The sequence below is a fragment of the Hippoglossus stenolepis genome, chromosome 11 (genome assembly GCF_022539355.2).
Source record: "Hippoglossus stenolepis isolate QCI-W04-F060 chromosome 11, HSTE1.2, whole genome shotgun sequence".
Taxonomy (NCBI): domain Eukaryota; kingdom Metazoa; phylum Chordata; class Actinopteri; order Pleuronectiformes; family Pleuronectidae; genus Hippoglossus; species Hippoglossus stenolepis.
Genome location: NC_061493.1, coordinates 21,040,535 through 21,068,343, shown reverse-complemented (window position 1 = coordinate 21,068,343; position 27,809 = coordinate 21,040,535). Strand labels below are relative to the sequence as shown.

The 27,809-nt window shown below is 41.6% G+C and overlaps 1 protein-coding gene across 1 annotated transcript; it reads right to left on the bottom strand.

Annotated features, from left to right (window-relative positions):
- Window positions 1-29: 29 nt before the first annotated feature.
- On the bottom strand, window positions 30-26,042 carry tesk2 (testis associated actin remodelling kinase 2). The gene is made up of 13 exons (XM_035169805.2): window positions 25,605-26,042; window positions 22,491-22,941; window positions 21,612-21,731; window positions 16,791-16,912; window positions 14,331-14,379; window positions 9,842-9,988; window positions 8,598-8,680; window positions 6,763-6,847; window positions 6,414-6,497; window positions 5,532-5,618; window positions 4,346-4,484; window positions 2,615-3,121; window positions 30-2,411 (listed from the first exon to the last, which is right to left on the bottom strand). The coding sequence occupies exons 2-13, from the start codon at window positions 22,611-22,613 to the stop codon at window positions 2,098-2,100; spliced, it is 1,860 nt and encodes a 619-aa protein (XP_035025696.2). The 5' UTR covers window positions 22,614-22,941; window positions 25,605-26,042; the 3' UTR covers window positions 30-2,097.
- Window positions 26,043-27,809: the final 1,767 nt, after the last annotated feature.

The following is a 27,809-nucleotide window of genomic DNA, read 5'->3' as shown; positions in this document are numbered from 1 at the left end:
AACAAAAAGAATCGAGAGACGAACACAAGTAAGACTCAGAGAAGCTTTGTTACTCGATCAGCAAAATAACATCTGGATCTGTATTCGTCGCGGCAGGCGACACAAACTTTTTACACAAATATACAAAGGTAAGACGTTAAAAAGTTGTTTTCCTTCTCATAAATATCAAATTAGATCTTTTTTTTAATCCTTTAAAACACTGAGATAAATGATCTGTTGCATAGAAAAGTAGTGAAAGGTCATTAAGTGGAGATCATCACGGTACAAGTGTGTTTTTAGTTCCTAGATCAGAATGTAACTAGAGAGGATCATTGACAAGAGCTGGAGCAGATCAACAGGAAGTCGTGTTTCACAAGTCAAAACTCATTTCATTACAGTCACTGAAAACATTCAGATCAACAGTTCTCATGTTAAATGAACCTTCCCCAAGGAGATTTTTTAATATCTGTTAAAGTTAAATAACGTTTTAAACCCTCAAACAGGAAGATGACATCAAAGCATCTTGTAGAAAATGTCGTGGGACCAGTTTCACAGTATCAGACTCGGCTTAAAGTAAAATATTCACTGAATTTTAAGGGAAAACTTGAACTTAGAATAAAATAAATTAGCTACTTATAATGTGTGATGGAGGAAACATTTTTCAGATGCTTGAATATGTGAAAGACATGATGGAATTAATCACTAATTTATCCACTGTTTTAGGACATTGGCAGTTTTTAGAGCTTTTGTGTATGTAGTTAATATAATATAATATAATTTATATTTCTGCCTTCATGTTCATCTTGATCTATAAGTCTGACAGGAGATTGATTTCCCACCTTAGAGCCTTGTTTCTATAAATTCAACTTTTTACTTTAAAGTGATTTTTGCAGAACAACGACCCTCTGTGGCCACAACAGGGAATTACAGCACAGAGGCACATTTTGACTTTTCATTTCTGACAGTTTTCTGAGGCGACTGGTTTTAACAACCACATTGTCAAGGGTAACCATTACATCATGGTCAAACCAGTCTGAGTAAGGCTGCGGTGGTTAAATCCCTGATTCTGTTGAAATGAGTGACGGTTCATTTTATTGTTTATGAATCAAACTTAATTTGTAATAAGAAGATTCCTGCATTTCAAACGTTTTAACAGTCTTAAAGTTGTTTTGGTGAAAAGTTATAATTTATAAAATTCATTAAATTACAAAAGAGGGAACTGTTTTGAAAACTCGCGGTGCATTCAAGTAAACTCAGACATTAGATCGGTGATTTGGCTTCAGAGCAGCATCATTAAATGTGATGCTCTTTTAATATTTCTGGATATCGTGTCTTGAAAACACGACTAACGGGTGTTTGACGTCTCCTGAACCTCACAAACTGACAACCACGACTTCACATAGATACCAAGCTGTTAAAAGACATTGAAACCACTGGTTGTGTTGAACGTATCGAATGAATCCAGCTCGACCTCGAGGAGAATTAGACTAAATGTGAATCGACTGCGTGAAATCCTGAAACCATTTCCCTCCCTGTTGCTGGGCAGAGTTTCCTTTGAATACGTAGAATAACAAAGATTATTTATAAATCATTTGACATTTTTAGACAGAATGTTTTGAATGAAAGAACATGTGGAAGGTTTTTAAAAACTCACACATACTCAACACGAGGGATCCGGTTCCCTCGTCACAGACAAGACGCCAAATATAATAAACTTTTAAGGAGAGAGAAAAATCGACATCGTCTCACAATAGTAAATATAAACAACCTTTAAAAAAAATAATCTCTATTCCGAGCGTCCACGGTGTCGATAGAAGCTTTTTCTGTGCCAACTGGAGACGGTCACACATTGTTCTGTCCAACCCGTGTGATAACAGCTTTGACAAATATTGATCTAAATCAGATGTGCTTGGATAAATTCACTTGAGAGATAAAATCAAGTGCTTTTGCTTTTCTCTCTGACGTTGTATTTTTCCGTTAACTTGTGTCCGGTCTGTCCGTCTCAATGCTCGTCCACTTCCTCACAGTCACGAGTCAGAGTCCCCGAGCTCTCGTCCAAAGCTACCACATCCTCCTCCCCGCCACGTTCGTCCATGTGAGGGGGTGGGTTTAAGTCTGTTACATTAAGCCGGCGTCTGTCCCTCTTCCTCGTTCATCCTCGTCCTCCACGCTGCAGGAGCAGTCCATTGCCTCTCCGGCGTCCCTCTCACTGCTGGGGACCATGGGAGACCAGCTCTCCCCGGACGTGTCCTCCCTGTGTCCCTCCGTCTTTCCCTCTACCTCTCCGTCCTCCTCCTCCGCCCCTCCTCCTCCTTTCTGCCCGCAGTAAGGCGGGATCTCGACCACCACGTATTTCTTCGCCCAGCCAAACACCAACGCTTTCTGCCGGACGTCGTTTCCAGTCAGGCCGGCATCAGACCTGGAGTTAGTCGCTGTGGGGGAGAAAAGAGAAAAGAGGGATAAGTTAAGTTTTTCACAACCAGATAATTCCATTTTCAAACATCATATTGTCCTGGAATAAGTTTAAAACTCTTTGAAAGTGTAATGTTCACAAAAAGCCCTTTTTTCTTTAAATTATAAATTCGTAAATGTAAATGTCAAAATGCTGAAATGACGTGCACATCAAACGACTCACCTGGCAGCGTCGTGGACATCAGACCGGAGTTACAGGTGAGGGAACCGTTGTTATTGGAGCAAACAGCGGCGCCGACCTGGAAGACCTCGGAGCGCGGCAGCTGGGGCGACACCGGTAAGGAGTGACACTGTCTCCCTGGCAGCTGCAGCCAGTAGTAGGACCCGTCCTGCTGCGGGTTGCTGAACGCGCTCCCCGGAGGCGAGTGGAGGTCAAACACCAGCGAGAACACCGACTTGCTGGGCACGTCGTAAAACTTGATCTTGCCCCCGCACAGGTCCTCTCGGGCGGTGAACGGGTTGATCTTGCGGGCCTTGGAGGCGCGCTGCGTGATGGGGGGGTTGTAGTAAGGGTCCTGCACGTTGACCTTTCTCACTGCTTTGCAGGAGAAGATGTCCGATTGGCTGCGGCTGAGCCAGATGTTTCGCCGAGGACGGGGCGACTTCTGCGGGATTTTGTCGTCCTGGAAACCGAGAGGGTTCAGTCGCTTGAAGCCCTGGATTTTCTCGCCTTGAACAGAAAAGACAGAGAGTCGTGTGATGTCCTTAAGGAAAGTGGACAAACTGCAAAGTGGAGCTCAGATTGAGAAATAAGCATTTAGCCTTATATGTAATATAATGTAACCACTAGGGGTCATTGCAGGCTGAATCTTGCAGAGTACAAATCCCTCGTTTTCACATGTTTTCTATGGAACAGGAGGAGATTATTATAACGTTGACTTTTCCTTTGAGCTTTGTAGGATTCAAACTCCTCATAAAATGAATGTAATATTAATGGTTATAATTATAAGTGCAGGAAAAAGTAATTAAAAGAATGGATTGGAGTCTTTAATACTCCAGCGATTGTTCACTAAGGTTTAGAAACAGAGTTTGTTCATATAAGCACATAAATAGTTGGAGCAGGGGGGGCTGGGGCTGGGGGGGGGTCAGAATAAGTTCATGACAGAACAACCGACAGCAGACGAGGAGTCAGATCCAATCCACGTTTTCCAAACAATAACAGCTTGATAAGGGAATCGTTCTTGTGTCAACAGACTCAGACTGTGTGTCGTGTTGTGTTAACGTCATCGTGATCTACAACACAACACCTGGTGAAAGAAACAACACGTTTGTCACCAGTGTAAATCACTCCTGCGTCCTGTGACGTCACATGTTGTCCTGAGCACACGGAGCTGCTTGGCTCCTCTAAACAAAAACATTACTGCCTCCTGGCTCCGTGATGGTCAGACATGCAGGCGTCAGAACCAAATTAGAAATGAAACCTGGGCCTGTGTGGATCAAGTATCTCCAAATAGGAACGTGGACCTCAGTCTAGTTTTTCTCTTTAAGGAAAGATGAGGTTTATATTATCAGCAAACAAGGAAACTGGACCCCACACTCATTCTTTGAAGTGTTGGATGAGGTGGAAACCGTTTGTTACTGAGTGACTGGACGAAAGTAGAATCAACTCTGTAAGAGGAACGGGAGAGGAAAGAGGTTTCTGTCAGTCTCACCACTGACTGATAACAAATGAAATACTGACTAGCTCACTTGCAGTTTTGACCGCATTAGAGAGCAAGTCTGTACGCAGTGGTAAAGAGGGTGAAAGGGTAGAGAACCCATGAGAGGTGAAGGTTTCTGTCGTCTGTTCCCTTCCCACCACTTTCCTATTACAGGACTTTACCAGCATCCTCTGGTAAACACTTCTACTGAGTGCACATACTGTGTGGTTTGGACAGCGGTGCAGGGCTGATACCTTTAGGAATAGTCTTCTTGTCGTTGTCTCCGCTGAGCGAGACACACTCGTGCTCCATCTCTTCGACTTTGAGGCGAGCAACAATCTCCTCCAGGTGCCTGACGTTGTCGGGGAAGCAGGGGCGGAGTTTAGGGTCCATCTGCACATAAGGAATAAGAGGTTTATACATGGTCACATATATAATTGAGACAAGCTGCAGACAGGCTTAAAGAACCAATGGAAAATATAGAGAAAAATGTGTCTAAAAGATGAGGACACGCAGCTAATTAGGACGTGAAGACGGATCGTAATGAGATCCTAGAAAGAAAATGTAAAACTGATAAGAGAATTAAATTAAATTAAATTCACAAGACTTGGATGGAAGATAAAGAGAACGACAACAGCAACAGAGCAGACAAGGATGAGGAGAGATGGACGGAGCCAACACAGGCTCGATCCGCAGGCTGCGCCAAAAGCTTTAATACTCTCCTCACGGGTGGTTTGTAATTATATTAAGAAAAAAAAATAAAAATCACAATTCCAAGTCGAAGGATAATAAAATGACGTGAGCGAAGCTGAATAAATCTTGTGAGAAACACATATTTGATACGGTTTGACTGAATATTCCCCCCCCCCCCCGTTTCATTAGCTAATCAATTTCACAACAAATTAACGTATGAGTTGTGAAAAGCCGAGTCTGCCGAGTAACTGATCCAGCTTTTGGAGAATAGAGGCCGACCCCCTGGGTAGTGAGCTAAATCGGATTAATCACATAATCAGATTGTCCCTCTATTTCTGAATGAAGGAATAAAAAAGTTACTTAAGAACTTAAAAGAAGGTAAAATCCTAGAAACAGGGTTTCCACTTGGGCAAATGTTTTTCATTAACACCTGTGCCTCCTCCGTGTTAGTGTATGGGACATGGATCAAATTAAAAAGTCCAAATAAGTGTTAAATACATTTTCTCAAAGATGGTTTTTGTCATTTTAGATATTTTTTATCAAACTGGAATTTGTTCCTGAGCAATTTTTTCTGTCAAGTTTGGTTTTAAATAGATATTTGATGTTGGAAACAAGGTGAATCGTCGTGATTGACAGCTTCCACTGGCTCTGGCTGACGTCATCGGCACAAGATTGTGTTTGAGTTCGTATCCAGGACATTTTGGCTTCATTTCTGGGCCGACAGACTGGAGAGCGTGTTAGACTCACATTGCAGCAGTTGAATGCCAGCTGGAGGAAATCAGGCGGACAGTCTCCGACCATGTGCTGGAACGTGTGGTAGTCCAGGCCAAAGTTCTGGTTGGGAGGGAGCGACGGAGACAGTATCAAAGTTACAACAGGAAACTCGTATTTATAACTCGGACAAAAAGGATAAAAGAGGACGGACGGAGCTTCATCAGAAGTTGGACACGGCGCTGCTCTCGTGCCAAAGCCAGCTTCATATCAGACTAATCCCTCTGACATGATCCTGCTGACTGCCAAGTGGACTATCAAGGACTAATAACCAAAGACTCATTTCTGAGCTTGGATTCGCACATAAGCCCGGTTAAAGGCACAATCCTCAGGGCCACGCTGGGGATGATCCTATTTAACAGTTATCATTCTTCTGAATTCACCCCGAGTTCTACGTGGCAGGCAGGGGATCCCAAATTAGACAATCTATTATCAGTGTGTGTGTGTGCATGATTTCATAATAAGGAAATGCAGATCTCAGCAGCTTGCATTTTTATCTTTTAGAGGAAAGCTCAAGTCTATATTTACTTAAGTTTGCAAAAAATATAGCAACTTGTGAGGTATTATTTCCCATATGAAAAAGATAAACCTCTGCGTCACACTGAGATCTGCGTAAGGATGAGGTACAGTGAATGAACGACTTCTAAATATTTAAAAGGTCAGTTTGAATGCACTCAACAAACACTCAAACACTCCTCACGTGTTCGTCATGTGAACGTTACGCAGTGTAAACAGGGTGAGAATTACGAGATACAGAGACGGATCAACCTGTTTACAAAGCAAACATACACACAGATGTATGTCAGAGAGTTTATGGGATGGTTACAGGGCGACAATGAGGCGAGGGGAGCAGTCTACCTCTGTGCGGGGCAGGAAGTCAGGGTCGGCCTGGATCCTTGCAATGATCTCACACAGGACGATTCCATAGGAGAAAACATCGGCCTGGAAATAGAGACACACAGAAATGAGCAGAATTCTTTAATTTAGTAAGTTTGTACAACATACAACAATAATTCTTTCCTTCCTTTGTCCCAACTTTTTGTAAACAAAGCAAATGATGATTTGGGGGGGATGACTTCTGGGATCCAATTTTCCTCGATGTTTCTTTAAATGAAATCATACTGTAACGTAATCTTATTTGAGTTTATTTTCGACACCATCGGTATTAACTGTTGCAAAGGTCAGAGTTCAAGGTGGGTAACTTTACCTTCTCATTGTAGGGTTCATCTCTCAACACCTCGGGAGCCATCCAGAAAGGAGAGCCGACAACAGAGAGCTTCTCTACTTCAGCCCTGAACCCAACACACATAACACAGGATGTCAGATTACAGGCAACAGGACTCTGTGTTCCCCGGTTGAATTATAAAAATAAAACCAAAGTGCACACAGTGTCTCTGGCGTGAAGAAAAGTCGAAGCATCAAATTTTGTGTGTAAATATGTGGAGCTGGCGACAAGTTGGTTTGAAATAATCCTCCTCTGACCCAGTGCAGCTCCAGGAAGAAAACCCTGACCTCCCCCCGTCCGTGTTGTGTGTAAATGAAAGATGTGGAGCAGCAGGAAGAAAAAAAGACTTTCAATTACCCGCCTGCTTTTACATCTGTGTCGAGGTGTTAGCACTTAATAAAAAGGCCGGTTTGAGTGAATTTCTCCAGGCTGCCTTCGTGTTGTTAATACGAACAACATGACAGATAAACCAAACAAGGGCAAACATGCAAATATATAAAAACTAAGCTGACTCTACAGAGGCCTTTTTTTTTTCTTCAGCACAAAATTACCCCCTCATGCTGTGTTTACCCTCTAGTTAACACGTAATTGCAGTTTTGAATCGCACCAGGTTGGGAATGATGCTACCTTTTCTTCAGAGCAGTTTTTCAAAAATATGTTTTACTCTGTAATCTTTTCAGCTCAGCAAGTTTTTAGCTCTGTTTAAATGTGGATTGGGTGACATCAGATAAGAGTTTGCATCTCAAACCCTTGAAGATGTGTTGTTTCCTGACAAACCACAACTTCTACCTTAATGAAAATAGTCGTATACACATGCAAAGAGATACAAGACTCTTTCTGTGTGTTCCTGCAGCATTACAAACTGAAACCCTGCACTGAGAGTATCCTCCTGTCATCAACACACTAAAGCAGAGAATGTAATCTGTGCAGCCTGCTGTTAAAGTCTGACCCATGTGTTAATAAAAAGCCCTGTGCCTGGTATGAGGAGGAGGGGAAATTCTCTTAGGTTGTAAACAGCTACAACAGCGAAACCAGAAAGGTATAAAAATCTAAAGTGATCACAAGCCGGAATAAATATTTTGACCTGACCTTTTGTATATTTAATCATAAGTAGAATGGAATTTTAGAAACAAAATTACTCACATCTTACTTAACAATATAACAAAGTACTGGAGCAATCATGCAGCCCTCAGAGCCGTGTGCAGCATCTTTGTTTTCAGGCTACAAAAGTGGGCATAAGACTTTGTTGATGAAGCCTGGTGAAGCTGCAATAATCAATTTGTGACCACTGGCAACTGGGGAGCAGGAAAAAAACAAAAAAACATCACAACAACCTAACAATTACACACAGCTACCACCAGTTGATAATTAAATTGTTTTTGCTAAAACACTAACACACAACTGCCAAGTTACAATTTGATGAGACGTAGCATTTATTCTGAGTCATGTGTTATCTGACCTCCAATGTTCACACTATGGGTAAAATAACTGGGGCGTGCACAACACTCACTAACTGTGTGTATGCTGTTTTGGTGATTGTTGTTTTAGTTTGGTGTTTTTCTGGAAATGGCCGCCTGCGATGGACAAGAACAGCTGTGATGTAACCACACAAATAAAAGCTGGGAGCCAAAAGAGATTGTGGAGCAACATCAAGCTGGAGAGGAGTGATAATTCCCCACAGATTCAACACAGTAGAGTAACTTCCTTTCCTTTACATGGTCTTTAGATTCAATGCTTATATCAAAAACTATTGACGGAGCCAGTAATTAGGTAGGAAGGCAGGTAGAATGGAAATGGTAGGTAGAAATACTCCTTACAGAGTAGTGGGGATCTTTTCCGCCAGGCCAAAGTCTCCAACCACTGCTGTGTAGCTGCTGTCATCACATTTGATCAGGCAGTTCTGTGAATACAGAAAAACAACTTTATCAACACTTTTCGTTGAGGAAGTTGCAACACAGAGGGATTAAAAAAACATTTTCTGTCTTAACAATATCAGTCAAACATCCACTTCCTCTATGAACCTGAACCCTTGATATTAGTTTACTGAGCATTGTTTGTTCCCTGTACCTCAACAAACCAGCAGGACCTGTCGATATGCATTTCTCTAAAGTTTACTCTTCCTCTTTCTTATAAAAGGAACCGTTTGTTAATCTTCTGCTTCCACTTGTTGCAATGGTTATAGATATTATACAAGCAATGCTGAGATGTTACTGTACAAAAACAGTGCGGACATTATTTGCACAACCTTGCATGACATCACAGTTAATAAAATGATATGTGGCAGCCACATATTCTATAGTGCATGTTAATACTCTATATACTTTGTATAGTTTATAGAGTTTATTTATAAATATCTCTCTCTATGTCCCCGAGCAAGTACCTAATTCCTGGGTATTTCTAAAAACTTCTTATAACTACTTTATAATGGGAGAGTATATCAAATAACACACTATAAATAGATTGTAGTCTCTAAAACAGTTGGAAGGTGTTTGGAATGAGTAACTAGCATCAAATGAATATGAAATATTAATGAATAAAAAACTGTTTCTCTGCTCACCGACTTTCAGGACAGAAGTATGAGTCATAACCAAATACACTTTGCATTCATTTGAGGAACTATAATCTAGAAAAGACTATGACATCATCCCCCCCCCCTGTGTACTAACTATATCTTTCCAGTGAAAGATTATGCTTTTAGACGCACCTTTGTTTTATTCTGAAGAAGAGCACCTTCAATCTTAGACTGGCAATAAATATGTGTTTACAGCCGAGTGCACACTGTCCCTGTTCCCTGACACTTCTGTGCCAACATGGCTCCGGGTCAAGTTGGAAAACTAGAAGCCGCCTGGTAGAGATTATCACATCCGACAGCCACGCTGTGTTTTTTACAGAGAGGTTAACAGGTCTGTGACTCAAAGAGCAAGCAAATGTGTCAAAGAGACGAATATCAATATAATGATATCATCTCAAATCCAAGTCTGACAGACAGAGGCTGCTCCATTATCCTGGGACCATCTACGGTTTCTCCTCTTAATGACCAATTAGCCTGTGTGCAGCTAACCTTGGAGGTGAGGTCCCGGTGGAATATGCCTTTGAAGTGCAGGTAGGACAGACCGCTGGCGATATCACTGGCCAGCTTCACCCGGGTCGGCCAACTCAGGTGCGTGTTGCTCTCGAGCAGCTGCTCCAGGTTTCCACCATTGATGTACTGTAGCAGAGGAAGATCCACACACACATGCACTGTTAATGTTATTGCAAAACTGAAGCACTTCACAAACAAAGGTCCAGACGGTGCTTCAAGTTGAGGATATGTACAATTTCCAATAAAAATGGTGATGTCATTAGTATGTGAGAACACAAATTTCAAAGTCAGTTGCTCCACACAATTTCCAGAACTTTTCCTGACAGCCAAATGGTAACATGTCTAGATAATGTCCAAGTTAGCCCATGGGAGAACACAGGGGAGAACGGAGGGAGGGGACCAGGGGAGAACCTGGGGGAGAACCCGGGGAGGACCCGGGGGACCCAGGGGGGGAGCCAGGGGAGAACCTGGGGGGTAAAAACACTTCTTTCCACTGCGGAATTTACACGTCATGTCGTGCCTCTTGCATGTTCTACCCATTCACCTTGCCTGAATGTGCCTCTTGTTGTGAATGAGTCAGAACCCTGACATTTCCTGGAGTTCCTCTCTAAAACAGCATATGTGTCAAACAATACTGACATTATATGTCCCTGAGCCCAGGAATTGCATGGTTATACTCTGAAACTCACCATGTTCCTGTTTAGCTGCGTATGTATCAGTGAGCTGGGGATATGCCAAGTTAAAATTTGGTTTGTTTAATCTCAGTTAGTGAGGCAGCTCTGAGAGAGAGTCGCCCACCAGCAAAGAGGGTAAATCAGCTCAGTGGGCTTTAAGTGTCCAGGGGTCCTTGGCTGTGCCTGTCAGCTTTGATCCAGAAGAACTTGTCTGACCTTGCTGCTTGCATGCTAACACACAGACACACTAATCCCATGTCACACATCACAGACAACAGTGGTTAACTCGAGAGAGCCAGAGATGGTCTGGTTTAGCCGTGGTTATTGGTAAAACCGACCGGCACGGAATTAGGACAAAGGGGGTCGATGGTGAGGGGAGGAGGTCTCGACTTCTTCACACGATTTGATGAACTGGGAGTGGTCAGATTGATTCTACTTTTCTGATAATCTCAACAAATTACTACAATGTGGAGCTATGTCTGGATGGGTCTTGAAAAGATGAAACCTGACCGAGCTGTGTGACGACAACAAAACAAAGCTAGCTTCACATGCAAAGTCTCATTTTATCTCTAGACAACGTGAATATTATTATGTAAATATCACATGTGCTGTGACAGTTCGTCTTCCAAAGAAGTCGAACCTGTCTGATCAACATCCAAAGATAAAGGCTGGTGAGTTTGTGTTCTAGAATTCCTCTGCAATTGGTATTGAAAATAAAAAGAATCAGAAATTGGAATAAAAAACACAGTCGATGAGATCTCAGGATATTTAGTAAAGAAAATTAGCTTTGCCAAACATGTTCAACTCAGAGAGGTCGAAACCTTATACTGACGGTTTGTTACAGCTCAAATAAAAATGTAAACAATTGCAAATCTCACATGATAAACTATGTAGTGAACCCTAATGAAGACAATACGATAATCTGTAATCTACATTCTGCATCATTTAATCCTGGAACTGTTTTCCTGGACAAACATGCATCAATTTTCCATCTCAAATAATGATGTTAGTAGCTTTTCTAAGTTAATTCTAAATCCCAATCAACCATTAAGAGGTAAGAGTCCATTACAGCTTGTAGAGGATCATCAGAAAATAGTTAATACATATATTTTGAAATGAAATAAAGAGATACGACCATGTTTAAATATCTAAACACTGTGTGCAAAAGTCAACAGAGTTCAACATCTGTTGCCTGCTGGCTGGGCTTTGGGAGGAGAAGGACACAATTGGGGGAAACTCCACTGGAGACAATTAAAACTAATCCAACATCCTTCCTTGATCATCTAATTTAATATCTCGGGGCTGATTGTATTCTCACACTGGCAGATTACGCAGCGAGCGCAGCATGTGCCGATTCAAAATGCCACTCCCGTGGTTTAGCGGAAGAGTGAACCTGCTGTGTCAACTTAAAGTAACTGAACGGGAGTAAAGTCTCGTTCGAAAAAAAAGCCTCTTATACGGGCATGGCATTTTCCCCCTGGACTTTGCTTTATCCTATTCCTGGAGGTACTGACATGCTGCAGTAATTACTTGACAGAGCACATGTTTGAACCATGTAAGTGCCTCGCCATGATCATGTATAATGTGGAGGAAATGCTGAGGAAATGAAAAACACACGGCTGGTCCCATCTGTTGTGGAAATCTCTCTGCCTCACTATCTGCGTTTCAGGTTTTGAAAACCCTGGAAAGACTCAAACAAAAGAATCTTTGTTTGCTGCTGGGAGCAGCTTCAAACACCAGTGCAAACCTGCCATGAGTCGTGACTCCCCATTCGCCCGGGTTATAATTGCTGTAGCGTTTCCTATAAGGTGCATTAAATTGAGATTCAGCAGAAACGGAACAAGGACAACGCTAAATTATTCTCTGTATCTTCCAGAGGCTTCAAGGGTCCGTGCTCACATGAAGATGGTAATCCAGTGGGCTCTCTATGTGTGGCAGCATTTCTAGAATACATCATAACATGGCTCAAAGACTGGTGCATCCTTTGACAAGTTTGTTATCTATTGCACAACGTGTAAACCATTAAGTGTTATCGTCAATATAAACTATAAACGGAAGATATATACTGTGCACATTATGCCCGCCTGCTGTGAGAGGTTTTGGACAAATGTTCGGTGTTACAAAACGAATAACCGCTGCTGTACTGAATATCAAAAGTCAGAGAAGTTGATTTACAATCAGTGGAATCTGTTAAGTTTTTACAAGCAACATACTTCAAACAGTTTACAGGGGTTTGTGTTGTTCTGTGTGTGTGTGCGTGTGTGTGTTTCTTGGGCCGTGCAGTAACTTCATTCTCTGTTTCCTCTGAGCCCGGCCTCATAGTGGGGGTCAGGTAACAAAACAGCATGGGCCTGCTACCAGGGTCAGAGCATTCACTTATAGGTCCTGACACGACACAACAGGATCTGTTTACCCTGCAGCATGAAAACACGACCAACCGCAGTGTGCACGTATATTTATGTGCGTGTCTTACAATGGATTCACGTTGCAATTAGCGCGCGGCAACAAATATACGTGTTTAAGTGAATTTCTTACAATGACACTGCAGAAAGTTGGTGTTTGTCGTTGTTGGCAAAGCTACAATGAGCACATTCACTGTGGAGCCCAACAGTGTAATCATGTACACATGTGTGTTGCCTTGAAGACCAGTGCTCAACAGTGTGGTCTTTCTTCTCCGTGGGATGAATCGTGTGTTTTGTGCCATTCGTCCACATTCACGTGTATTTGATTGCATGTGTTCTCAAATAACATGCGTGTTTATAGAGATGCATATCGAGACACTGGTTGAAGTGTATGTTTGTGTGCATCTGGGATGAATGCATGTTTTTGTGTAGTTTATGTGTGTTTACAATGACCACAGGACTTGTCTGCATGTGGCAAAAAAACATCTAACTACTAACTCATTCCTGAATAAAGCAGATATTTGTGCATCAAGCAGCAGAGAATGAAATTAGAGCTACAACTAAGAATGTTTTTTCCAGGACAGTTGTTTGCTTTATTAATAATTTGGTCCATGAAGCAAATAATCTAAAATACCCATCTCCATCTTTCCAGAGCCCAAGGTGACATTTGAACACAAATTCAAACGATACATAGCTAATGTTTCTGGCTGTAAATTCAAGAATATTTGTAGATTTGTCAGAGTGCATCTACTTCCCAATGTTTTAGAGAAGTATTTTAGAGAAGAGTGTTTTTAAGTAATGAAGAAGCTGAAAAGAATCAACCTTTAAATTCAATTTCACCCTCATTTCTCCTCCACATCAAAAGGAATAAGGCCAGACTTTTTAATAACTATCAGTATCACTCCTTCTCTCCTTCCCATGCACAGACACACAAAGAAACACTTATAAACGTACAAAGGATAATTATAGGCTGTGTGCGACCTGAAAGTATTGCTCACTGTAACCGTAATGGTTTGTGCTGTCACATTAAGCGTCTCTGGAGAATTTTATTAGCAGCCTGTACTCTGCAGTCCCTCTGTCTCTCTCATGCAGACATACTAAGTGATATGTACACACCAGAACATTCAGTTTTATTACAGACTCGCGTGTTACCGTGTTCTGCTCATGGTTGAAAATAGTAGGAACGTGTACAAACACAGACGGGAAATTTGCAGGGTTCATATTTGCAGGTAAACACAAGTACTGGAACATACTAGAAGTACTGTAACATATTTTAAGCATCAAATCAGTATCACTTTACATTCGACAGACACTTTGATCTCGCACATCACAGAGGCTTTAATGTGTGTGTGTGTGTGTGTGTGTCTGTGTGTGTCTGTGAGAGAAACCTACCTCCGTCAGAGCGTGAAGCTGGCCCTCATGGACACACACTCCCTTGAACCTGCAAACACACAAAAGACATTCAAAATGAAGGTGTTGTTAAATTCTACAGGATATTTTTGGGGGATTTGAATAGAATGAATGAAATCAGCAGATGGGAGACTGACACACAGACGCATCTGGGGATATAAACAAATCATAAAACACAACAGAAAATAAGAAAACAGAGAGACAAAAAATCTAAAAACTAAATAGTAAATTAAAAAAACACAGTGATAAAAAAGCTAGAACACATTTTGTCAGTATTTGCTTCCAGTTTAAAAGCTAGACCGGGCGGTCGTCCAATCACTCACGAGCCTTGCTGATAAGAGTTACCTTCCTTTTCTGTTAGAAGTTAATTCTGTTGTGTTTTTTGACTTGTGTTTTTTTATTTGCCACGCTGATTATCCCCTTAGGGCCACTGTACCATAGGGTCATTTAGATTAAAATAAAGCAGAAATCTCAAATCCTAACTCGTGTGTGGCCTTCTCTGCTGGTAGCAAACAAAGAAAGCAGGAAGAATGGTTAAGAAAAATGTAAAATTCCAGCGGGCGAGACCAGGCAAGTCGTAGCGTAGTGTCTGTAGAGAGAAGGATAATAACAGCTCAGTTGCTTCATCTGCATTCCATCCATTTCTCCCTCCACCTTGCCTATCAATTTATACATTCTTAATAAAACACACAACCTCTTCCTCCCTGCTCTGCATTTGTTTGTGTTTCTCTACCACTGTTGAATTGGAGGTCGCTCTGTCTTCACGCCATTAACCGTTAGACCGTTAGAGAAAATGGTTTTAACAATTTTCATGAGCCCCGAGAGGCCACAACCAACCAACGTAAAAACCAAGTGTTTGTGCAGAGAAACAAATAAAACCAACTTTGCTCACAAGCAGCACCGAAGGCCTCATAAATCCGGAGGCAATGAAAAGGTCAACTTTATGGGTCGTTGTTAGATTTGAGCTAACAATGACCCCCTCAGTGCCGGCTTGTTAACACACAGACAGACACACAATCCAGCAGGCCTGCTCAACAAAGATGGCATTGTAAAGAACACCGTGCATGTGTGCGTCTGTGCAAAATGATACACACACACACACACACACACACACACACACACATACACAGATATTTATGCATGTATGTGCATGCTGGTAAACACACACACTCTCCCACCAAGGAGCTCAGAGAAGAATGTGAATCTGACAGGAAGCCAAAACCACACTATTTGCTTCATACAAAGTAAAAACACAATAACAAAAGGAAAATAAACCAATAAAGTCACAGGACAACAAGGTAATTTTTCATAGATAGAAAAAGTGCTAAAGTTAAGTTCCCTTCAAGATCATCCATGTTCAGCATCGCTATTAAAAGCTGCTTTAAGCTGCTGCTAGCTGATTGCTTCCTCAATATTTCTGAGACTTACTGGGTTTGTATTTTTCAAGGATGTCAAAAATATATTCTGCCCCAAGGCTGTTGCGGATCTCCAGGCCTTCAAATCATTAATAAGTAATTAAGTAACACAAAAGTCCGTTCAGATTAACCTCTGACCGACAACATACGTTGACAGTGTAATAAAAGAGTTCAGAGAAAGACCAAAGAAATTCCTTCCAACCATTCGTTGTGCATATTACTGCTCTCAAAAGGCTTTTTCATACAGAAAGGAGAAAGGCATGGTTGTGGAAAATAGAGTAACTACACAATACTAGTAATCACACACTTACTCTATTACACAAAAACAAGTCTGACCAAATATTAGACTGTCTGTGCTTTGGCTATTGATGTGGAAAAATCAATATCAGCTCTCTATGCTGCATGAAGTCTCATCTTCACTTGGTTATGAAAAGATGGTTTAAAGAACTTCAGGACCATAGAGGCAGGTGTGAGCTGCTCCCACACTATCATACTGTGTCCATTTTTGTCCAATCAATAATTCAACATGAGGGTTCAAAAGCCTTGTCCCGTTCCTTAGTGATAGAGGGGGGCTCTCCTCGCCTTTTTGCCTCCAGGCGTCTGCTGCAGCCCTAACAGGAGCTGGCAGCTTAGAAAATCAATCGTTAATAGGCTCTGTGTTTGACACAGTTTCTACACAGCCACAGAGGAAACAGGTCACAACCACAGACTCATGAAGTTACACGCTGAAGTTTGGTAAAAGCAGACGCACTGTGTTAGTAGTTCCTGAGCGACATTGACTCTCATTAAGTCTAAGTGAATTTAGGAAAGTGAGATTATTACAAGTTATTCAGGGCATCTTATATCTTATGAATGTCTTATGATGCATAATGAACCTTTTGCATTTGGATGCTATGTGATAATGCAATTATTGCCTTGAATGAGAAAGTGGAAAATGATCACATTATTTCTCTTGCCTTGTTTTATAAGCTGCATTAATATGGCCGGTGTCTGATCGTTGTGAGCGATACTTGATTCAGTTACTAACCTGAGTATGTTTGGATGTGAAAGTCGGTTCATTAGCTGAACTTCTCTCAACATGTTCGCTCTGTTGCTGCTGATCTTGTTCATCTTCAGAGCCATGACTTGGTCTGAGGCTCGATGACGTACCTGTGAAACAGTCAAATTATGTCAGATGTTAGGATGCTGTAAATACAAAGGGTTAAATCACAATATTTGAACTATACTTATAGAAACTTAATTTGGCTGGCTACAGAGACAGGGATTGAAAACGTGACCATTTCATTAGTCTATAAATTAAAACTCTTCATTAGACTTTAGAGACACAGAAGAGGAAGTCAGCACATAGCAGAGAAGTGAAATGAGGTCACTGACCACCCATGACTGTTAATGTCAGTCCAAAGCTGCACGATCAATTTTGTATTATTGTGCATTGGGATTTTGGTTTCCACCTTTGTTAGATAATGGGGTCAGCTGGGGTCATGGCATAAAGACAGCACTGAAATCCTTCCTAATGACGGACAGTCTTAATGGTCCTGTGTAGACGTGCATGGGGGGGGGGGGGCAAAAATACATAAAAAAACAAACTTTTACATCCTGTCTGAGTAAGAACAAGCAGCGTTAGAGGGATAAATAAATTATAGGGTCTTAATTTGGAGTAATTCACAGACAGTGGAATTACCGTACCAAAAATAACCAAAGTCCATTTCATTGAGTGAAAAGCCTCCAAAAGAGCAATTAGCACATTTAATCTCTGAACTGAAGCAATGGTTTAAAAACATGTTCTGTTAAAAACCGAGAGTCCCACATGGAGACATTTTTATTCTCTGTGTCACCTCAGTCTTTGTAAATAGAAAGATGACCTTCACACTTCAGGTTTCAGACATGCCACAGTGCAGTACATAAATTACCAAGTATTTCAAGTTCTTCTGAACACGCTCATGTATCATGCAAATAGGAAATATCAACCTGCAAACCACAGTGACTGAGCTGCTCAGCTGCAGACTGAGCTACCGACACTTGCTTACTCATTTCCTGACGGCAGAAACACACATTTAGATCACAATGTAGGTGTCAGTAGTTTAAAGGCTTCACTGGTGCTCCTGTGGGTGTACAGTGGTTTCCAAAAGGTTTAACTGGTCTCAGAGGTTTGAGCCTTCAGCAGCAACAACACAATTCAGACACGATCAAGAGCTCCAGACAAGGAATGGAGAACTGGGAATCATACAAAACAAAAATGCAGGACTCAAAATGCGTACGTGGGCGTACCAGACAATTTCTCAACAACAACAATCACCGTTTCCTGCTCTGGGAATACGTGACTTACGTGACTTACGTGCCTGCGTTGCCACTTGAAAAGTCGCTCTATCATACGCAACATAGGAAAAGCAACGGAACCACAAGGAGGTTTGGCAATGCATGACATCACCCCGAAGTGAAAGGGCAGAATTTCTGTGTGTGTGCTGCGTCAAGTATGAGAACAACAACAACGTGACCATTCTAAACCACACCAGACATTATACATTAGAGGTTTCCGTACTGCACATATGCCCTAATAATGTGCTTAGCGTTTGAAAACAGATATGACGACATACGATAAATAATATATCATTTGACAAAAGTAATGGCAGGTGACAATTATGACTCTGATAATCCTGTAAACTACTGATACCAAAGAGACAGTTGTAATGGAAATGATATTCTTCACAAACGTCTTCTTCTACTACCCTCTGACCTAGATTGACTAACTGCTGAATTGCTGTGACTGAGCAGAAAATGTGATGAATGTGATTTTACTTCACACACAGAAAGTCACCCCATGCCTAAAGACAGGATACGATAAGCATTAGCTCAGAATCAGATTATATGTGACTCAACCAGCAAGAATAAAACACTGATGTCTCCTCTTTTTAAGCTTGAACCTGTTTAAAATGGCCATTGACTCCTCTAGAGCAGAAACTGAAGAGTGGACTTTGCTCTTTATTCAACGGAAATTACCAACACATTGTCAATCATACACACTATAACAGTGGCTCTTTGACCATCTTCCATCACCACCGCCACCAAACACTGGTGACACACTGGTGAACAGTATCACTTCCAGCAGAGGCTAAATCAATATGGATTACATAGGAGTCAGGGAAATATACTGCTGGACAGAATTGCAGGAGTGTAAAATAAAAAAAAACTCTTGATATAGAGTAAAATTACCCCTAATATCTACAGTATATATAAATATGTATATATAAGGCTGATGCAGTCTGTTTCTGTTTAGGGAAGCTCTCTGTCTGCTCCTCTCTCCATCTCATACATACGGACACAGAAATCTCTCTGTTCTGTTCAAGTTCAAAGCGAGGGGGCCTGTCTGTAAGAGCCGACAGGCTCCACCACAGGACAGCAGAAACAACAGATGGCCACTCCTCTGAAGGCCTCCTCCCCCACATCCGTCTATCCTCCTCCACACCCCCCCTCCCCTATTCCTCACTCTTCACATCCCCCCATCTGAATTCATTCCTGATCCCCCCCCCTCTTTCTCCTCCTCGCTGTGGCCTCCAACAAACCCTGCCATCCTCAATCCTCATCTTCTCCAGTAGTAGTAGTAGTGGTAGTGGTGGTGTTGTTTCTCTCCCATCTTCCTCTGCTGCCAGCCCACTCGTGCATGCTCTGCTCTGGTCTTTTCACCCCTGCACTTTTCCTAGTTTACTTGTCCCTACTTGTCCCCTTCATAAGAACTCCTCTACAGCCCCCGTCTGCCCCCATCCCTTACATTCAGAAAACCCCTGAAGCCTCCACTCAACCCCCCCATTTTCATCCCTTTCCACAGCTCTCCACCATCAGAAGCCTTTTCTCCTCCTCCTCCTCTTGGCCTCCACCTTTATCACTATCACTGACAAGAGGCTGAGGTGGTAAGGTGGCAGCATTCATGCAGGGAGCTGGGAGATTCTCAGTGCTGCTGCTTTTAAATTCCAATGTGAATCAATTAACACTGATAATAACCTCTTACAGCATCACATTCTTATCATCATCATCATTATACTGCAGACGATATGTGGTAGACAGCCTCTATTTAAATACCTTTTCACTCCGTCATCAACAAAATATTTGAGCTGAAATGAAGTTGTATGTATTGAACCACGCTGTAAATGAGGATATCAATAATAGAAGCTGCGGGCTGTTGTTTGTTTGTGCTGTTCTGTTCTTTCATCACTCATATGAATAAGCTCCTGTGTTTCCACAGCCCACAATGGGGGGGTGTTTTTTTGACAGCTGGCATACCCAGAGAACAATGGGTGACACTATAATGTAGTATGGGCTTGATATAGCTAATAAAAGTCAATTAATATATAACTTCATCTGCAAACGCATGGACCTTTGATGTCTGCCACCCTCTAACCAGATGCACAACACTCAATAGTAGCTGCCAGACACGATCAACAGCCACATCAATAAGCTCCAGCCCCAACTTAGCCTGAAAGAGAGACACAGTGGAAACTGAATGTCGCACCAGTTCACCAATCAAATCCACTGTTAGCTAAGGTCGTACTGAAAATTCCAATACGAACAGAGAGACTGAAATACTGGAAAACTCACATGAATCAAAATATAATCTGATACAACAAATAATGTGGCATTAAAATGAGCCTGGTTTAATGTCAGTCAAAACCTTCAAGGCCAGTGTTCTAAGTAGTCAGTTTCCATTCATCTAACCACGAGCTCTTAACCATGCATTTGAAGTTTATTCTGTGAATTCACCCTTTACTTAATAAGAAGTCAGTGGTGTTCACCCACATTTATAGAGAAAAGTTCTAAACAAACACACCAAAGCAGATCACAACAAGTTCCAACCATCCAACATTAATAAAATGCTATGATACTATCAAGGTCATGATAATTAATTTCATCCTAGTGTAGCTCACCTCCTTTCTGAACTTCAGACTAGAGTCCAACCAGCTCTACAAGTAGTATATGTGTGTGTGTGTGTGTGTGTGTGTGTGTGTGTGTGTGTGTGTGTGTGTGTAACTTAATTGTCAATAACTGCAAATAACAAGAAAACAATACACATTTTATGTTAAATGTAAACATAAATGCAAATATGTCTATTCTGTAAAATACAAAACTTCATATTGGCACAAACATAAAAGCCGATACATCAGTCTGTCTCTAATTACAAATTAAACTGAGCCATGCTAACATTGCACACTGCCATGGTGGCTTTGATAATACAACTACCAACAACTAGATAAAGAAATTTAATTTTCTCTGCTGATGGATGCTGATGAAGAGGGATTAATTTAGCAAAGCCAAACTAATAGCAGTAAATGTGCTTGTGTGACTCCCGTTCACATGTCTGCAGGGGGAGGGGAAGTACCAGGGTTAACAACCCCGTATTTAATTGATGTCTTTGAACGGATCTGAGTCTAACTTGACCTAAAAATGTCCACGACACATTCATGAGCGAAGACCAAGCTCCCTCGGAAACAATCAGTCTTCGACCCACCGAGCACATCAACTTGACAAGTCAAATCAAACAGAAAAGGACTGGGCGTCAGTTGCTTCACTCAAAAATGCCATTTATCTTTGAGAGCCACACTCAACAAGTTCCCCTTATTTCTGATAATGACCAGTGCACAACATGCACAGCACACGAGCCTCACTTTCCTCATCACCAAGGGAAAAAGCCATCGATCCTGTAGTTAAATGAGTCTGTCTGATCTATACACATAGAGCCATTGAAACAGACAGAGGAGGAAGTCAAAGTCAAAGACAGCCCTGAGCACAGCCCTCAAAGAAGGGAGAAAAAAGGATAAGTGGAAATAAGAGAACAAGTAATAACTGATCTCAACCCCACCTTGAAGACATCAGAGAAGAATCCAGAGCCAATCCACTCACAGGTGAAGTCATCAAGGCGTGTGAGACAGGAGAAGGCGCTGATCAGAGCCCTGTAGGACGATGGCCACACCCTGCCCACCTGCAGAAGATATGAACAGACTGGTGAAAACAGGTCAAATGGGTGATTTATCTGACAGCGCAGTAATATGCTCCAAGCCCTCGGCTATAATTTGCTTGTTTGCGTGGGAAAATGAGATAAAGGCCACATTATCTGTCTGCCTCCAAGTGGGACATGAACTAAATATAAAAGAGTGATTTAAACCAGGATACGTAAGATGTTCTCAGTCTCTACTCTTCACAGACAGAAATAAGCACAGAGTGAAACAAGTAAATACAGGAGACCCAAACACACTGAGCTAAAAGGGAGCTACATTCATTTTTGTGTCGTAAGGCAACTCAGTGATTCTGTGGGAACACAGATTCCAGTATGTGTCAATACCAAAACAGACAAATCCCTTGTTGAACCATCCCTGTTCACTAGTAAATTGATGCTATTATTGGCACAGAGGATCCACAAATGAAAAGCAAATGAGTAAAATGGTTGATGGGAGCAACATGGATAACGTGAACCACAAACTAACTGGACTGAATTTTAATTTAAACGTGTCTCCTGATTGTCAAAAAGAACTGGCCCGTAAAGACTGGAACAGACTCATGGCCTGATCAATTCAAATTGTTATCCTCAGTGTGTATCAGAATTCTTCTTCAAACAAATGTAATCCATTATCAATACTTGGCTGAACTCTTTAAACCTGCATAAACCCAGTATAATGGGTATATGTATAACCCAGTATGCCCTGCACCAGTGAAATGAAATGTGTAAAAAACAAGGACTGACCTGTGGAGGCGGGCCCATGCCCATCTCACAGACCCCTGCCCCTCCGATACTGTCCCTGTCCTCGGTGAGGCGTTCAGGTCGTGTTGGGAACCCAGCGATGGAATTGCGTTTATTCCGGTCCATGGTGATGTAACGGATGGTGATACCAGTGAGGGTAATATGAGCCTTCCTCTGTAATGTACCCACATGACAAGAGGACTGGGTTGCTTTAATGGTGCCGAGGATTCCACGGCAGCACAGGATCTACTCAGTTTCTGTCCTGGGCGGAAATATGTCACACACATAGACTTCGGCTTGGGATTTTGTTTTAGGGCACCCCCCCGGTGACAAACTCGGGCTGGGTCCAAGATGATTCCTACTGGTCCAGTTCCTCACTGCTTGTAACTGAAGAGTCCACTGGGATGAGAGGGACTTCACATTTTTGACAGATGTATAGAAAGTCCTTGGAGACCTGGAGAAAACGAAAAAAGGGTTTTCATTGATTTGAGTCAATGTAAAGTAGCAGTGTGGGATGTTGTAGAAACAAAAGCTGCCACGCTGCTCTCTCATGAAAGGTTAAGATATTTAAAACTGTTTTTGTAGACTGGGTCTTGCATTAGGATGGATATGACAAGCCACTATTGCTCAACAGGGCCAAATATAATGGCTGTAATAAGGGCTGATTGTCCAATTATGGGAGATTAGCCAAGGAATAGCTCAGGTCCCGGACCTTTCTGCCATCCAAAACAAATTCAGCAGGGCACAAAGGGGAACAGGAGAGGAAGTCTGTGGCTAAAGGTCTTGTAAACAATGTGGCTTTCATATCCAACGTTTAAGAATATTTGAGGTCGGAGGGGACATTTTTTGACTGATGTAACATGTCGAGTCTGGTTATAAATATTTCTTTTCAAATACTCTAGAGAGAGACAGAAAGGTAGATTAAACTAGACTTGACAAACACATTTATTCTTCCTACGATACGAACAGACAATCTCCCGACAACATCAACGAACGGCTTATGAAGAACAGTGTATGTGATTAATTAATCAACTAATTGCCCCCCAGGACTAAGCATCTACACAATACAATAGAATAATAGATGATGTAGACCGAGTGAAGCGAGATGACATTTTACAAAGTAAAACCCAGACGACCAGCAGGTAGTAAAGACAACTGCATGAATAATACATATCTATAAAGCAGAGTTCACGCTACTGCTTTTAAAACTACAAAACCTTTCATCGTGTACTTGTGTTGATTTCTGTCCACACACAGCATCAATCTATTTCACTCATATTTATCAGATTATAACTGCCTTGGTAAGTTAAATGTGCTCCAGTGAATCAGAAGGATTTGTGGCAAAAAGTGAGAAAGGTGCTGATTTAAGATGAATATATCAAAGAGGTCCATTTTAACCCGAAGCAGAGAATAACAAATGTCCGAGTCTGGCCCAGATGAGGTCTGATAAGATCAGATCCTAAAAACAACATTGAGATGACACAGCCAGATTCTGCTTTGGTTCCGTTAGCATAACATGACAGACACTTGTTACAAGTTACTGTAGATCTCCTGGACAACTTCTGAGATCATTCTCTGTCCCGGCAACATCCTTAAAAGGCTTTTTTTTATCCTCCTCTTGCTTTTTTCTCTCCAATGACACTTCATTTTTCTGCTTTGCTGAAATGGTACGGCAAAGCTGAAAGTGCCTGTGCCAAGAATAATACAAGCCACAAGTACCAGGCCAAAGCTTTCCTATCTAATTTAAGTAGCTTTTCCGATCCAAGAGCGGGAGCAGAGACAAGCTTTTCATCTTCGTATATATTTGTATCTGGGTTGACGAGAAGAGGTCAGCATGTAAAACTCACCCTTGATTCAACACTACAAGCTCCAGTACCCACACACCCACAACAGTGGTCCAAGCAGCTGATGCTGACTAAACACAAACATCCTACACTTGAATTTCAGTCATGCAAATGCTAAGAAACTGCGTTATTCTACTAACTGTGGGTGGCTTCATTTCGGAAAGATCCTCCCAGTCTAAAGCAGCACGCTGACCACCGAAAAGAATTTTACACCCACTTGTGCAGTAAACATGAATCACAAGGAACTTTGGCCACACACTGTATAAAAAAAAACATAGTCCTGTAATATTCTGCAGCATGTTAATCCTCATTTAACTTTGCTCGTGGAAATCTGGATTTAGATAAGGAAAGAAAATACAGACAAGTTCTACTAAAGTTCGTTGCTATATTCGTGTCCAAACCATACCGTGTTGCCTACACATCCAAAGGGGCCTGCATTTAAACCACCGCACTAAAGAGGCTATTTTTTTAAAGGCGGCCCTTTTTTTCTGGGGTCTGTAAAATGTGGTTTGTTGCTACTCCGAAACAGATGGGACATCTCTGAAGCAGCTTCAGGCCAAATGTTTTAACAGTAGTTTGGGAGCCTGAACACTATCCAGCTGTGTCCCAGTGGATTACAGGCTAATAGAGGACGTCGGCAATAAATCAAAACTTAAAGTGATGTTATAATGACAAGTCCAGCGTGTGTCTCTGAAGTGCAAGAGGTATTGAATGACAGCAGGGGGGGGGTGTTTGAGAGGCAATGATTTGTTCGTGTGAGGATGTACACAATGAGGGAACAACACAGATCTATTCTGAGTATTTTTAAATATACAGTGTGTGTTTATAAGTCACATTTAAAAAGCTCAAAACTATAATCAGGACACATTCCTGCAGTTTAAATCCTCTATTAAGACTTTCATCCTGTCAGCTCGCCAAGTATCAGAGCAAGGTCACGGTCAATAAAAAAAACGAATAGCAGCATCTTATCTGACCAGATAATCTTAAACCTGGGGAACTTCCATGATATGTGAGCCTCTGCATACCTGTCATTCTTCAAGGGTTTAAACAAGTAATGAGCGAGTCCGCGGGGGCCGTGGAAAGGAAAACTGGAAAACCCACGGACAGCTAATGAGTCAGTGGGGCTTCACAGCAGACGTGTTAAGTGGAGGTGGTTTGGTGAAGAGCTGGAGGAGAAGAGCTGGAGGTGAAGAGCTGGAGGTGAAGAGCTAACCCAGAAGAAGCAGCAGCAGCCAGTGTTAGCTTTCGTGGGGTTAAAGTTTAGCCGACTTACCTGGTGTGGTTCCCGGGAGATGTTCGTAAGAGCAGTGGAGCTCCATGGCTTCGCCTCCACGGAACAAAACAACGACCCGAGAAGCAGAACGCTAACACGGCAACAACAAAAACAAACAACAAAAACAACAACAACAAACTTTAGTCACGCAGTTAGCTCGGTGGCTAAAGCTGTTTTGCTAGTTTGTCAACACACGACTCGGGCTAACGTCCACAGAAGGTCGCGAGAAGTTTTCAGTCGTCGCGACGGTTTTGGGGGAAAAAAGACAAAAGTCCACATTGGTGAGGAAGAGCCCGGATCCTCGGGGGTGAAGTTCGGGGGTTGTGTGTTGTTCGAGTCCCCCTCGTGTCCCCGGAGGAGTAAAGTCCGGTGTTCGCTGCCCTCTCGTCCCCGGGGTGTGCGTGTTTCTGACGCTGGTTTCTGTTTGACAGCTCCTCCGTCGCCCCTCCGCTACTCCCCGCTGACCCCGCCCCACGTTCTGAGCGACGCGACAAGCGGACCAATGAGCGCGCAGCTTCCCGAGGACCTGCTCGTGGAACCGTTTTTTTTTTTTTACAAAATAAAAACACACGTGCGAAATAGATGTAAATGCACATATTTCTACATGATTTGTTTCGTATAAAGGTCACTGTAGTCTTTAATGACTGAAACACAGCAACATGAGGTCATTGTGACATTTGACCTTTGACCTCCAGGCACCGGAATCTAATCAGTTCATCTTTGAGTCCAAGTGAAAGTTTGCACCAAATTTGGAGACATTCCCTCAAACTTATCTGAAGATATCACGTTCAAGAAAAACATAAACATATCTTCTTAAACCACCGTGACCTTTGACCTTTGACATTTGGCTATCAAAATCAAGCGAGTTAATTCTTGAGTCCAAGTGAATGTTGAGTCCACTTCCAAATGTCAAAAGATTCCTTGATGGCTTTCCAGAGATATCACCTTCACAAGTCCATGTGAATATTTGTGACTAATTTGAGGAAATTCCGTTGAGGCATTCTTGAGATATGGCGTCCACAGGAATGGGACGGACGGACAACCGCTGTCGCCAGCACGGCGGCATAACAATATAAAACAAATGCCAAAACCCGTCCTCAGTGATTTTCTATCTGATTATCCTAAAATCCCCAAACAACTAATTATTTAACAATTATTACTTTGTTGTGAATTTCAGTTCAAATGAGAGATACAGCGGATAGTTCAGAAAGAGAGAACAGAGAAAATTAAATCATCAATATTGATTTTTAATTTGTTCTAAAGATCTAATTCAAGTTTGTTTATAAGGCACTTCTACAAAAGCAGTTCAAAGTGAATTTTCAGGAAAAGAGAGTCACGTAAGTGAAGCAAAGTAGAGACCAGCAGCAGAAACAATGCAAACAGACAAAGTAAATACAACAATAATAATAACATGCTAATAAATTGCATTATGAGGAGACAAAACTGACAACAATTTTGAAATGGGCTACTGAATAAACTGTTGTGTGGGTAATATTCTGATATTCATCACTCAAATGTGGTTCTGTTAGTTGTAACCACAGTCACCACTGCTGTTGTCAGAACCTCATTCCAGTCAGTGTGATAAATTAAATCAGTTGCATACAGTTAATATTTAAAGTCAGATACAAAGTGTTTGATAAATTATCAAAGACACTTAACGACAGTGCAGCACCATAGATTAAAGAGATGTAATTCATCAGGACCTTTCCTCCCAGTGGACCCCAGCTTTTATAATGGAAATACAGCATCATCTAGTGGACAAAAGGAAAAAGCACTGCTACACACACACACAACCCCTGGTTCTTTGTGTAACATTGTCTGAAAGTTATATTTTATTAACATTCATGGGGAATAATCTTAATTTCTTTATTTACAAAGACGTTTATCTTTGAGAGGAAGAATATGACTCTCAAAAGCTGAAGCTCAAAAAATATAAGACAGTTTGTTGTTTAATTTGTGAGAAAAACTTTTAAAAAATGAAAAATATTGTTTAATAAAATAGTCAAATGTAATAATAATAATAAATATAAAGAAATAAAATATTTAAAGTCCAATCCTTCTCACTTGCTGACAGATGTGGAAGTACACGTTCAAACCTAAGCATGCGCAATGTGGATATGTGATACAAAAAAACCGACATGTGTCCATCAAGTTATTATTTTAATACTTTATCATAAAGCGAAGGTTTAATTTTGTCATTTTCTT